Source organism: Paramisgurnus dabryanus, chromosome 5 (genome assembly GCF_030506205.2).
Source record: "Paramisgurnus dabryanus chromosome 5, PD_genome_1.1, whole genome shotgun sequence".
NCBI classification, from domain to species: Eukaryota; Metazoa; Chordata; class Actinopteri; order Cypriniformes; family Cobitidae; genus Paramisgurnus; species Paramisgurnus dabryanus.
Genome location: NC_133341.1, coordinates 25,354,815 through 25,368,428, shown reverse-complemented (window position 1 = coordinate 25,368,428; position 13,614 = coordinate 25,354,815). Strand labels below are relative to the sequence as shown.

General features: G+C 37.0%; 2 protein-coding genes across 2 annotated transcripts; one reads left to right on the top strand and one right to left on the bottom strand.

The window, feature by feature from the left end:
* The first annotated feature begins 4,985 nt into the window (after positions 1 to 4,985).
* On the top strand, positions 4,986 to 6,699 carry shisa2a (shisa family member 2a). Its single transcript, XM_065250027.2, has 2 exons — positions 4,986 to 5,318; positions 6,080 to 6,699. Exons 1-2 carry the CDS (start codon positions 5,030 to 5,032, stop codon positions 6,556 to 6,558), a joined length of 768 nt encoding a protein of 255 aa, XP_065106099.2. The 5' UTR covers positions 4,986 to 5,029; the 3' UTR covers positions 6,559 to 6,699.
* Positions 6,700 to 9,227: 2,528 nt separating this feature from the next.
* zc4h2 (zinc finger, C4H2 domain containing) lies at positions 9,228 to 13,614 on the bottom strand. Its single transcript, XM_065250584.2, has 6 exons — positions 13,425 to 13,614; positions 13,015 to 13,089; positions 12,306 to 12,477; positions 11,990 to 12,162; positions 11,614 to 11,776; positions 9,228 to 10,404 (listed from the first exon to the last, which is right to left on the bottom strand). The coding sequence occupies exons 2-6, from the start codon at positions 13,065 to 13,067 to the stop codon at positions 10,291 to 10,293; spliced, it is 675 nt and encodes a 224-aa protein (XP_065106656.1). The 5' UTR covers positions 13,068 to 13,089; positions 13,425 to 13,614; the 3' UTR covers positions 9,228 to 10,290.

The following is a 13,614-nucleotide window of genomic DNA, read 5'->3' as shown; positions in this document are numbered from 1 at the left end:
GTCATGTCAGCTGACAGAAATATCGCGAGAAGAAAAGCGACGTGACTTCGCCTTGTTCGTCTTTTTGTTTGGTAGCCTAGCTTGCTTCACTATAGCGAAAAATTAATTATTTTTTTTTGTTTATTACATAAATGTTTAACCCTCCTGTTATTCAAATTTTAGCAAAACTTTTAATGTTTGGGCTCAACTTGACCCGGTACTAAATAGTTAAATATATGCAAAATAACTTTTTTATTTTTTATACATTTCTACAAAAACGAATCTTTTGTAGAACATACATTTTGTGTATATTTCGTAAAAAATAAAAGTAGTAATGAAAATAATATCTTTTATTTAATAATAGAACATTAATTTTATTTGAGAACAGTTTTTCCAGTTTTTCACATTTTAATAGTAAAAAACACTCATTAGATCAGTTTTACAGGAACACTTCGTGTACTGTATGCACATTTATACTTGGCAGACACTTTTATCCAAAGTAACTTCGTCAAAAAGTATCAAGATAAAGTCGAATGCTAGGTTTAAAGGTTTAAAAATACAATTAGCATATTTTCAGAGATGTCAAAGTTGTGTTGTGGTCAATTTACATTATAGGTGAGCTAACTAAAACTGTTTAGGTGAGTTCTTGTCATATCAAATTGTTTGTAGATGGTTCATCGTGGTATCAAAAGACGTCTATGGTTTCTATGTAGCTACTTATCTTCTGCATTTAAGTTAGATTAATTTAGTACAGGGGTCTTCAACCTTTTTGTGAGCAAGGGTTACCACAATGGATAAAAAAATCTGGAGGGCTACTGATATAGTCTACTCAAAACATTTTTGTTTTACTTGTTGATTTTATTTTGTTTTACTTGTTGATATGTTTTAGTATTGTTTAAAATTTTAACATATGTAAACCAAACCAAGCTAATATAAAAATACGCAATAAATAAATATTACAATTGAGGCTATTAATAGAATGTGCTTTGGCGGGCACCTCACAGACTCTGGGGCACCACGTTGGAGACCCCTGTAGATGCTGTTACCCAAACCAATTTTCAATTGATACAATAAAAACAAAGAGCAATATAACTAAAATAAATACATTTTTTTTTTCATTATTTTTTTACCGAAATTTTTGCCGATATCCTTTTTAACATTATATTATAGGTGAAATGGGCATAGAGTTAATGTCATGTCCTCTAAGACAAATATCCTGCAAAAAAAGATGCTAAAGGTACATCATAGCGGTGCTTTAGGAACCTTTATTTTCAAACATGTGTGTATATAACAAAGATACACATACAACTCACACATTATTTGCATTTATGCACTTAGCAGATGCTTTATTTCAATGTGACTTAACTGCATTTAAAGGGATAGTTCCCCCAAAAATGAAAATTCTGTCATCATTTACTCACTCTCATATTGTTACAACCCCGTAAAAATCTCTTTGTTCTGAGCAACACGAAGGAAGCTATTTTGAGGAATGTTTGTAACCAAACTCTTTGTGAGCCCCATCCACTTCCATAGTAGGAAAAAGATGTATGAAAGTGAATGGGGCTTAAGAATGATTTGGAATACCTCATACAGTGCTCAAAAAATATCTTACTTTGTGTTCATGAGAACATAGAAATTTATACATGTTTGTAACAACATGAGAGTGATGACAGATTTTTCATTTTTGGGTGAACTATCCCTTTAAGATATACACTCTTTGTCATTATGTGCATTCATAGAATTGAACCAATGCTAGCACAATGATCTACCAACAAAACTACAGGAATTAAAAGTGCAGTGTAATGCCAGACAAAAAAGTTACTATTTTTTGTGACTTTAGATGTGCTTAAACAAATCTGGATATTTCATTAATCCCCATATGCATCCAGACACACACATGGGGGTTATTCCTGCAGGGTGGCCCAAACAGATTTACCTAATTGCTGGGGAGGACCCCCATCGCTCGAGTCATTGTCACTGTAACGACCCCCGATCCTTAAGACTCAGTTATCTGATAACAGACATACTAATGAAACACATTAACATACAGCTCATCAAGCTTAAGACAAATTCCCTCTCAAATACCTGCCAATGTCCTGCACACACAAAAGCACAAAATACACATTTCGCTGTAGAACCTAAACAATGGCAACAAATGAACTCAATTAAATATTACATAACAATAACAACAGCTAAAATTACCATTTGCTCTTGCTGACCTATTGCTACATTTATACGATAGGTAGGCCTTCAGGTGCTAAATAAGCAAACAGGAATCTCTACCTGAAGCAGAGAATCAGATAAAGAAAACAGACCCTTCAAGATAATGACAGAATCTAAAGATGGATCTTTGCACACAGATTTTAACAGTATCTAAATGCTTAACTCAGCTATTTGACTATAGTATCATGTCACATATCTCATACCTGCACTCAGTCAATGTAAGCTCTGCTGGGTTTGGGCATGTTAAGAAAGTTGTACAAAATGACAAAGATGTTTGCCTGATTCTACAGATACTTTATGCCTTAGCGTGGATGGTTATGGAAAGTGGTGGTATTGAATTAACAGTATGCATAAAACTAAGTTTAATGCATGTGTAAATTTTTAAATGGGTTTCAAAGTGTGAAATAATTTAAATATTTAGCATGGTCATATCTGCAATATTACGTGAAAATTAGGTGTGAATGTTGACGATGTTTCAGATGAAACCTGAAACTGGAACCCATTCTCTCTCGTTCTCAGTCGCCCATTCCCACTCGCTATTACCTTTCCTCTCTTTCACTTTCAATCTCTATTCCTTCTCTTTCAGGATTCTCTTGTCTCTTTTTTCATAATTATTCCACAAATTCCACCAAATGGTGTTACAGTACCAGTTATTTTGGTTTTCAGATAATACATTTACCATCTGGAGCACATGCACACATACAAACACACACCCAACGTTCCTCATGGTCACAGTCTCCGAGATGCATGTAATCCTAAAGTAGCTAGTTAAAGTTAATGACTCAGTCATATTCAATAAGCCCGCCATGTCACACCCTCAATGAGACAGTCTTTGTTGACCTCATGCTAATGTGTTAGTTCTCAGACAATGGCAATTTACTGTCTTTTGTGTTAAGACTAATCTCTGTTAATAGCTTGACACAATCAGGTCTGCCCAGCTGCATCGGTTGAACAAGATTTTTTGTGAACGACCATGTGTGTTGTTTTTGGGGATAAAGCCAGAGAGAGGTAAAATCTGAATGGGGGTAAAATGTGTTTCAGAAGGCCACAGACTCATGAGGAGAAGAACACACACTACAGACAAAGCTATTGTCATATACTCTGTAGCTCTTGTAAAATTATACAAGAATTTAAGTGGAATACTGAACAGAATAAACATATGTTAATAGCTTTAAGGTTTAGCGAATAGTCAATTAGAATTACATTAATGTCACTAAAGAGATTAAAACAAATGGTTGTGATACATAAGGTTGAGCATCATATATGTGCGTTAAATAATTTTTTCCTAACAGCATGTGTCCGTTTTATTAGAGTCAAAATATGATAATAGTGTAGACATATAATAGAAATGACATAAAAATAGATATTTCACTATTGACTTTTAAAAGATTTTATACTTTTTTATATCTGTGTTTGACGTCAACAGGCTATGCCGTCCAATGCAAGAAGATAAACAACAAGATTTAACAAGGTTAAAATATGACGCAGGCTCCATTAAATGCAAGTTAACATGAATCATACAAATGTGTATGTTGCATGTTTACCGTATTTTTTTTTGTGCTGACAAGAGCATAAAAATTGTGAAACTTTTAAACTCGTTTTTCCGTAAACGATTTTGCTTTTTTTGCGCCTGGCCACAGTTCCTGGTCTTTAATGTTTGATTTTAGGGACATTTGCTTGCAATTTGGATGCAAACAAATAATCCTAGTAAACTAATGCAATAAAGAAAGTGTTTCATGGGTTGTAGTTGGTAACTAATGACGGTGTATGCTTAGATGTCTTGATAATGAATTGACCTCCCCGTCACAGATAAAGTAAACAGAGACAGACAAGCAAAGTCTGTAACCTTTAACCTTTCTCTCTCACATACACTCACATGCACGGCTCCATCCGTCTCCAGACATGAATAGGCGTGCTATTTGTATATCTTCAGCAATGTAGCTGACATGCTGGGTGTGGATGTATATTTTGATTAAAAATGTGGCATACATACCCCAACATCAAGACATGTGTAAAAAAACCACATACTGTAACAGTATACATACTGAATTAAAAGAAGTATTTACTTCTTGACCATTAAATGTGCAGTATGCATGCATACAACGTATCTACAGTATGGTGCACCAATGACTAACCATGAATGTGTTGTTAAACAAGTACAATTTAATCATTAGGAATACATTTCTTGATACACTTAAAAAGTTTTACAGTATTTTTAATCTCTTAATTTACTTTGGCACCTTTCTGCTCCTCACTTGGTAGGATAGAAAGTGTCCATCTGATGCATACTGAGAAATCTCAGCGGAAGCACTGTAGACCATCTGGGTATTTCTTGCATACTGAGGGTTTGGACATACTACTTATTTTGCATACTAATTTGATTAATAAAATATATTGCACTGTAAATCTCTTCAAAGTTTTTTGAACAAAAGGTAAATCCAAAGATGTCGTATAATGTACTTTTCTTTATACAGTAAGTAAAGTTTTTTTTAGTGAATGTATAGTATCTACTTACTCTCACTCGAACAGATTTTTTGATCTAATTAAAGTTTCACTGACTGACTTCATCACTGCTTGTCATATAAGTAATTAGCATCGCAAACACACAAATAAACAACCCTGCCCATCACCAAACTCCTCTCCAACTTTACATACAGATAACAGTGCGTCGATAAGAGGAGGAGTCGTGAAGGGGGCCCGGGGGAGGGACAGGGGCCAAACAGATAAATCGCGACTCCAAACAATCACCTCAGATCAGATGCCTTCGAGTTGCACGACTCACCTCTAGGATCAATTTTCTTACCAAAGGATTTAAACAAACGCAATTATGTATTCATTCGTGTTCCGCGCGCTTTTTCTGTGGGTCTCTGTTGTTTTCCCCGTCTCTTTTGCGCTATCGGGAGAATATTGTCACGGCTGGACGGATTCCTTTAACACTTGGCACCGGGGATTTCAGTGTCCCGAGCGCTTTGACGGCCAGGACGCGCGCTACTGCTGCGGTACCTGCGCGCTCAGGTATTGCTGCACCTATGCTGAGGCGCGCCTCGATCAAAGCACGTGCGAGACGGGCTCCGAGTCTGAAAACACGAACGATATAAGGATGATGACAGAAAGTGGTGAGTATTTTTTGTAGTATGTATATATTTAATCTGCTTTATGCGAATTACTTTGAATTCGGCATAATTCCACAGCATCCCTGCTGAAAAAATATGTACAAACGCTTAAAGTGATAGTTCTGTCATAATTTTCTCACTCTCATGTTGTTACAAACCTGAATGAATTTCTTTTTGTGAAATTTTTGTGACCAAATCAATTATGAGCCCCATTCACTTCCATGGTAACGTTAGGAAAAAAAAATACTATGGAAGTGAATGGATCTCATGAACGCTTTGGTAACAAACATTCCTCAAAATATCTTTCTTCGTGTTCATCAAAATAAAATAAAAAATTAATACAGGTTTGTAAAAACACGAGGGTGAGTAAATATTTAGAGAATGTTCGTATTTGGGTGAACTATCCCTTCAATGGTTTCCAGTGCAAATAACATTATTAACTATACGCTATTTACCATTTTATCTAATATAATAAAATTACTTTATATGTAGTGAGTTTTGTGCATTATTACAGCAGGATTTGTTGGTTAGCCTACTGGTTCCCACTCACCAGATTACATTTATCCAACAGAACCCAACACATTACCAGGACAGAGACCACTAATAAAACCATTAAACCATCAAATATGTCTGTAATAGTTTCTATTGTTATAGGAAATTATTAGTTAATGTACTACTTACAAGTGAATTTAAACTCTTGTAGTGTTATCTTAAATTGTATAATTCTGTCTAATTTTAAATCTCTCATTTATCTTCCTTTCCAGTTCCAACCTATCTCCCTTTTGTGATTGTGGTGAGCGCGTTCCTGTCATTCGTACTGGTTGGGTCAGTGGTGTCTATCTGCTGCTGTCAGTGTGTTAAACCCAAAGCGAGTGATCGGCCGACCGGACCATCTGCTGTTCAGACCAGCCTGTTGGAGTCGGGTGGACCTTCTGTGGACAGCTCGACCCCATCCCGCACCTCCACTTCAGGCTCTTCCACTGCAAACCCTCGACCTCCACCATCTGAGCTCAGTGTTAATGTCTATGGAAAGTCATTTCCCACTTCTCAGTCACAGCAGTATGTTCCTCCAATCCCCCAGGGGGCGCCACAGTTCTACCAGCCCTACATGAACTATGGTTTTCCTCCAGAACGCAGCATGTTGGTGGCCCCTGCGTTCCTGGACAGCCGTCAGGTTTACGGGCAGCCTTTTCCTCAGGCCCCTATGCACACAGAACCCATATATCCAACAGTCACCATCTGAGAATGCATATGACTTTTTACGAAATCAAATGGGACCACACAAGGGATAATAGGGTGGTCATGGGATGTCTCAGGGATATGTTGTTTTGCTACCTTGGGTGGCTTCTACAGACAGTATTGATGTGCATTTAAAATGGAGAGTGCATACTTCATATGATTTATATGTACTCGTGTACACGATTGATATCATGCGTTTTACTCATGGTGTATTACTGCTTCTCATAGGAGTGTATTTGCATGAACAGATTGTGATGTTATTTATAACAGATTAGAGAATAAATTTATTTTCTTAGGCACCTGTTGGTCTCACTTCTCATTCTTACAAAAATAATAGGAGCTATTTATGTCATATAACACATTCAGTTGAATAAAATAAGCAAAATACTTCCTCTTTATAGGACTAACAAAAAACTCACTTAATGAACAAGAACTCAATGTATAGAAATGCTGTATTTAGCAGAAAATGGGTTCTTGTGTCCCTTTTTTGAGTCTTAGGATGTTCTGACTCTTCTAAGTGCTGATCTGAATCTGAGAGCTTCTTTGTCCTGCAAAGCGCTTTGGGTTTTTTCTTTACAGTACATTGTGATTGTAAAGCTCTCCAGCCGTTCCAGCTGTTTGTGTGTGTGGCTGAGCAGGTTTTGTGCGTATGTGAATGGTTTTGTGATTGTGTGTGTGGAAGCAGCAGGAGGCGAGGGGACAATAGATGCAGATCTCCTCACGCCCCTGAGAGTGGGATTAGAGCAGGTAAAGAGGGGTGTGTGCAGAGATTAAACTCTGGATGGCCCAGCTGGAGTTTAAGCAGATGCATATGAGGTCATAAACGAGCTTCAGATGAACCAACTTTGTTTCAGCCCAAATCCTGTTATGATGTAAAAATGTCATTTGAAACACCAAAAGCCAATGCCTGCTTAAATTTCATCAGGTACCTTATTTTAAATACAAGCAATGGTTTTCACTAAAAATTTTAATTAGCCCATTTTTTTTTTTACCTTAAAGCTACAGGTATATGACTTTCTTTTTTCAGCCAAACACAATCAGAGTTGTAAGAAATAATATAAAAAACTCTTTGCTGCCTTAAATATTTTTGTTTAATCAACTCAGATTTCCAAGTCATTTCAACTTACTATTATTTATCTTGACATGAAATATGTCAACATCATTTTTAAGTTGTAGTAACTCATCTCTTGTCAAGATAAATGATAGTAAGTCAAGGCAGCCAAAAAATTATTACAGTGTGGCTATTTTCAGCTTTATAATGGCATTGGATAGTGCCCCATTTTTAAAGCTCCAAAAAGTGCTTGAAAAGTTATGAAATGTTTTCTAATGTGAAGCAATAGGTTTTTGTAATGTTGGGTCAGAGGTCACCAACTCTCTGGTGAACACACATACGGGCATATGGGTTTTAAAAGTTAGAAATATTAATGAAGAGCTCAGATGCAAAACCCTCTAAGTGCATCTGACATGTTTTCCTGTATAAAAGTAATTTAATCAGGTTCATATGTTTAACTTCAGTAATTTCACTTAAATAATATTATTGAATAATTCTGAATAAATGTAAAAAGGTTTAAAAATTAGTCAGTCAATATCCTATTTATTCGGTAAACCTGCTTTAAACAAATTAAAAACTATTGAACGTTGACATAGACACATGATCGTATATCCAATTCTTCTTCAATGCATTTATAGGACTTGCTCTACACATTTCACTTTAAAGAAACATAATTTTTTATCATCAACAAACCAATTTTTCTGAGTGTCCTGCGGCCAGGATTAAGTATATTTGAAGCGAAAGTATTTAATAAATATGTGCCGAGAGCATTTGCTCATTATTATTATCTTATTTTGGATGAAGGTGGCGTTTAGCGGCTTTTGCAATTGAGCTTCTCAAATGTTTGCTTACAAGACATAATTGTATTGAAAACTATGGCTTAAGGGTAAGATGTATTTTGTGGTGAACTATTCCTTTAACTCTCATAAACACAGATTAAAAGATCTGAAAGAAGTATGTGCCTTGTATTTTTTTTATTTAATAATAAAGGAGACAGAAACACTATCAAAAGCTACATTATATGGAAAAGACCAAGTTTTCATAAAATCCTAATCATTATTGGTCTTTAAATTGATATGATGTCCATAAACCGAGAAAAAAAAACGTTTTGGGTTAAAAACAACTATACAGATATACAAATAAACTATACATACTGCACCAGTAGCACTGAAGATTTATTGATTACCATGACATTTTTTTTTACTAATTTACTAATTTGTAAATTATAGACTTCCAATTGAAGTCAAAGCTATCCCAGTCATTTTTATTTGGTGAATTTCTGTCAACATCCCTGTTTTGAAAACTGAAGCAACTGCAAAAAATACTCTTTGTGGTAAACAACACTGTAAACAGAGCACATATTGTATTTTATCTAGATTACTTGAGGGTTTCACTTGGAGTGTATATCGCCCCCTTTTAGTATGCAAAGCAAAACAATGTAAAACCACATACTGGTAAAGAGATTAGCAAAACCAGAATGATCATTGCATTGTTAGGGGTCATGGGTGAAAGGTCAGATAACACGTACATATCAACCACTGACAACTACTAGTGACAGAAAATAAACAATCAGATCACATGACCAACTGAAAGAAACTATTGTAAGAATGAATCATGACATCAAGAGTTCCACAGTTTATTAGTTTCACAGGTTTTAATTATATAAAAAACTGAATCTCAGAAAAGATGAGACATAAACACAATGATTCAATAACAAAGAATCTAACATTAATGTTCCTATCTCAGGACTTTCAGCTTTGCCAAAATAACAGCTTACACAACTTTTTGTACATCTAAAGGGCAGTTCACACAGAACATATTTTTGCGTTATTATTTTGTTTGCGAGTGCTATTTTCATAGTAAGGTAATGTTTAAGACGCATGTTTTTGGTCTTCCATCGCATCTCACCGTTTCATCTTGCACCATTTGCAACATGCTTTTAAGACAAGCAAGTTAAAACCCATGCATCATTTTCCGTTCCATTGCGATCTATCTGGCTGTTTCTGAACGCAAGAAAACGTTACGTGTGAATGGTCCTTAAGACGATACAGAACACTGAGGTGGTCAGGAACAGGCCATGGTTACACAACACAAGAAAAACTATTTGTACTTTGATCATAAGAAACAACACTGAACAGCATTAAATCATAAAAAATCATACCATTATTAATAAAAAATATTAAAGATCAGTTTAAGCATTAACTGAATCCCGTACAAACTGCTCTATTGACTAAAGCCATCAGACAATTTAGTTCAAACTAATGCACTATAATTAAACCCCACAGAGAATGGTACGCTTCGATATTTCTAAACCAGCATCCATTACAACTACGTACTAAATACAGACACAGTACAAACACAATACCAAAGATTCACTTATATAAAAATGAAATGAAAAATTGAGATCCACTGAAGCAGGAAGACTAACTACAGGATGAGTATCACTATGAAAGGTCAAGTTATCAGATTGCAGATAGGTCTATTTGATCAGAACGTGTGTGTTTATTTGTTAATTTGTAGATACTGGCATCCAGTATTTTGGTGACTGGCCTCCTTTGAGTTAAGTAACGTTCAAATGTGAATGGGTGTGTTTATGCAGATAAATATGCAAGTAAACGGCTCTCTGTTGGGGTCGCGTGTATGTTATTCCTACATTGGGTTTTTGGAGCTGCGGGTGTGTATGTGTTACTCGTCCGGTTTTCTCTTGGGTTTTTTGGGGTTGCGTGAGCGACTTTTGGCTTTGCACAAAGGACAGATCGGTGCATTCCGATGGATTTGTTGATGGCAGGAAAGACAAGCCTGAAACATAGACAACCATTTACATCAATATACTGCCTTTATGACTTTATGCTGTATTTGTTCATTTGATTCAAAACACTACTATATAATTGTGCAGGAAACACTAGTATTGACTGAGGAAATGTGAAAAGCCCAACTGAAGTCATTTTCTACATAACACCATATATAACTTTGTATCTTTAAAGGGACACTCCACTTTTTTTAAAATAGGCTCATTTCCAGCTCCCCTAGATTTAAACATTAGATTTTTACCATTTTGGAATCCATTCAGCTGATCTCCAGGTCTGGCGGTACCACTTTTAGCATAGCTTAGCATAATTCATTGAGTCTGATTAGACTATTAGCATCACGCTTAAAAATAACCAAAGAGTTTCAATATTTTTCCTATTTAAAATTTGACTCTTCTGTAGTTACATCGTGTACTAAGACCGACAGAAAATTAAAAGTTGCGATTTTCTACGCCGATATGGCTAAGAACTATACTCTCATTCTGGTGTAATAATCAAGGCTATAGCAGGCGTACTGCCCGAAAATAGTCCCCTTGGTAACTTTCAATGGCAGGGGACTATTTTTAGGTGCTGCGTAATATCATTGCGCCTGCTGCAGCCATGTTACAGCAGAAAGTCTTTGATTATTACGCCAGAATGAGAGTATAGTTCTTAGCCGTATCGGTGTAGAAAACTGCAACTTTTAATTTACCGTCAGTCTTAGTACACAATGTAACTACAGAAGAGTCAAGTTTTAAATAGGAAAAATATCAAAAACTCTTTGTTAATTTATGAACGCGATGCTAATGGTCTAATTCGTTTCAATGAATTATGCTAAGCTATGCTAAAAATGGTACCGCCAGACCCGGAGATCAGCGGAATGGATTCCAAAACGGTAAAAATCAAATGCTTATCTCTAGGGGAGCTGGAAAAGTAGCATATTTTCAAAAAAGTGGAGTGTCCCTTTAATATTGACCGAGAAAGATCATATCAAAGACGGAAATTAAAGTAAAATCAATAAGGGAAATCCAACTTTGATGCTCCTTATCTCATAAATATGCTCCACATATGATATTTATGGCAAGAAGATGTATAATAGTATCAGTTAAGCTTTTTCACATGTGACAGCTGAGGTCTGAGTTTGTACATGTGTGTAGAAGAGGAGTGAATCCGAATACAGACAAACATAGATGAGTAATGTAAAAGTGTTAGTGTAAAGCACCTTCATAGGTGGAGGCTGCTGACGGAAGGTCGCTGTCTGCCTGGCGTCCTGTTTCCGTGCAGCCTGAAGCTGCTGGGCCGCAGCGGCCGCAGCTGCAAGGGATTCTGGGATAGGAGGCTCCTGGGGTTCCGTCTGCCACTCTGCCTTTTGCTTTTCGAAGTAGCTAAATAAGTAAAATAGAGTACACAGACAAACACGGCAAGCAATGAAACACCCACCAATGCATCGATATACACACACAAACACACTCTTGGTCTCTGTCACAACTCTCTGACTCAGCATTAAGAATTATTCTGCTACAATCGCGCACTCCTACATTGCAATGACTCATTTTGAGGAGTTCCCAAATTGAACACACAGTAACATTGTTACTAACTCCAAAGAGAGCTTCTCTTCTTCCTGGCTGAGGTCAGGGAGTCTCTGTAAGCCGAGGGTCATCCTCAGGGCATCCACGTGTTCTTTTAGGGGTTTGTATTCATCGTGGAGACGTCTGGTTGACTCCAGCAGTTTGTTCAAGTCACTCTCAGACTGTTTGATTGTGTTTTCCATCTGGAGGAAGAAATAAAGACTCTCCATAAATCACAATAGTAGTAACCTGACCCAGTAACACTGCAGACTTCTTGTACTCGCTTATACGGATACTGTAGATGGATTAATGGATGGACAGTGTGTTTGGTGATTTATCTACCTACCACGTTAATATCTGCATGTATGAGTCGCAGCTCCTCCACGTGAGCCATTTTCTCCTGCAGCAAAAGATCCATCTCCTGCTTGTACTCTCTGAGATGTTTCTCCTCCGATTCCAGAGCTTCAAACTCACTCCTGAGTCGAGATTTGATCTTCTCCATCTGAACAGTTTTATTTCTACAAAACCACACAATACATTTAGTCGGTGCATGAAGAATATGGCATGGTGGGGCACGTGTTGCCAATGAATAACATATTCGTGTGTGTGTGAACGTAAACGCTTAAAACTATACAATGCTTTATGTTTGAGGGCTATTTAAACGCTTTGTCACAGTGTTAACTGTTCTGTGGGAAATGTACCGTTTGCTATGCATCACAATAGGATGCTTTTGCACACTTTCCGCAATAAAATGACGATGTGATCGTAGATTTGTCATAAGAACTGAAGTAAAGGCAGATTTAGCTTGCCGTTTCGGTGCATATCTGTGCGTTTTCTTTTTTTTATGATTTATCTTTTTAAATTAGCAACACCGCCGACACGATGTCAAACAATGATTTTTCCACGCATAATTTTCAGATAAAATATATGTGATAATCCTGGATGTTTAATGGAACGAATGATTAAAGTTACATCTACCGGTTTCCATTGTAAAAAATAACCAGATGTTTAGCACAGGCTAGCATCGCTTTCATATCAAGAACAGAATTTCTTACCGTATTTCTTTGATGTTTTCCAGCTTGCACATTATTTCTTGCTCCTCCGACATGGTGGCTTGTGAACCTGTAGGACTTTTGTGGGAAAAATAAGGAGAGTTGCGGATATCACTCTCATAAAAAAGACAATGGAAATGCTAAGCAGCTGTAGACAACAGCAACGCGCGGTAAACTACATTTCCCAAAAGCCACCGCGATCCTTAAAGGGCCAGTGACTGTAATAACGCGCGCGTCTGTTATTTTCAGAGTTAACAGGTTGTTATAAATGATATACAATATAATAACTACTCAGCACAAAGACGTTATAACAGTGAAGTTATAATAGTCGGTTATTTTGTCCAGCGCGTTCATCTCTTCCCGTTAACGCTCAACTTTGCCGATATATTTTTAACCCTCGGTTGCTGCATTACCGGAGTCCCGTCCACCCACGTGCCTCAGAAGCCCAACACAGCAAAAGCTGATACCGAGGCGGTAAACACACGCACTTTCTGCGGATCGGATCGCAGCGACAGGGGGCGTCCGACGTGTTGCCGTAGCGCAGGCGGTGGGTGCAGTCGGGGCCGCTGTAGGGAGGGAGGAAGAAAAGGAAGGGAGGGAGGG

Coding starts and splice junctions, on each gene's coding strand:
- zc4h2 (XM_065250584.2), bottom strand. CDS start 13,067: ATGTCGGAGGAGCAAGAAATAATGTGCAAGCTGGAAAACATCAAAGAA. Junction 12,163..12,305: donor TACATGCAGATATTAACGTG/GTAGGTAGATAA, acceptor TTCTTCCTCCAG/ATGGAAAACACAATCAAACA. Junction 10,405..11,613: donor AGCAGCCTCCACCTATGAAG/GTGCTTTACACT, acceptor TCTATGTTTCAG/GCTTGTCTTTCCTGCCATCA.
- shisa2a (XM_065250027.2), top strand. CDS start 5,030: ATGTATTCATTCGTGTTCCGCGCGCTTTTTCTGTGGGTCTCTGTTGTT. Junction 5,319..6,079: donor AAGGATGATGACAGAAAGTG/GTGAGTATTTTT, acceptor CTTCCTTTCCAG/TTCCAACCTATCTCCCTTTT.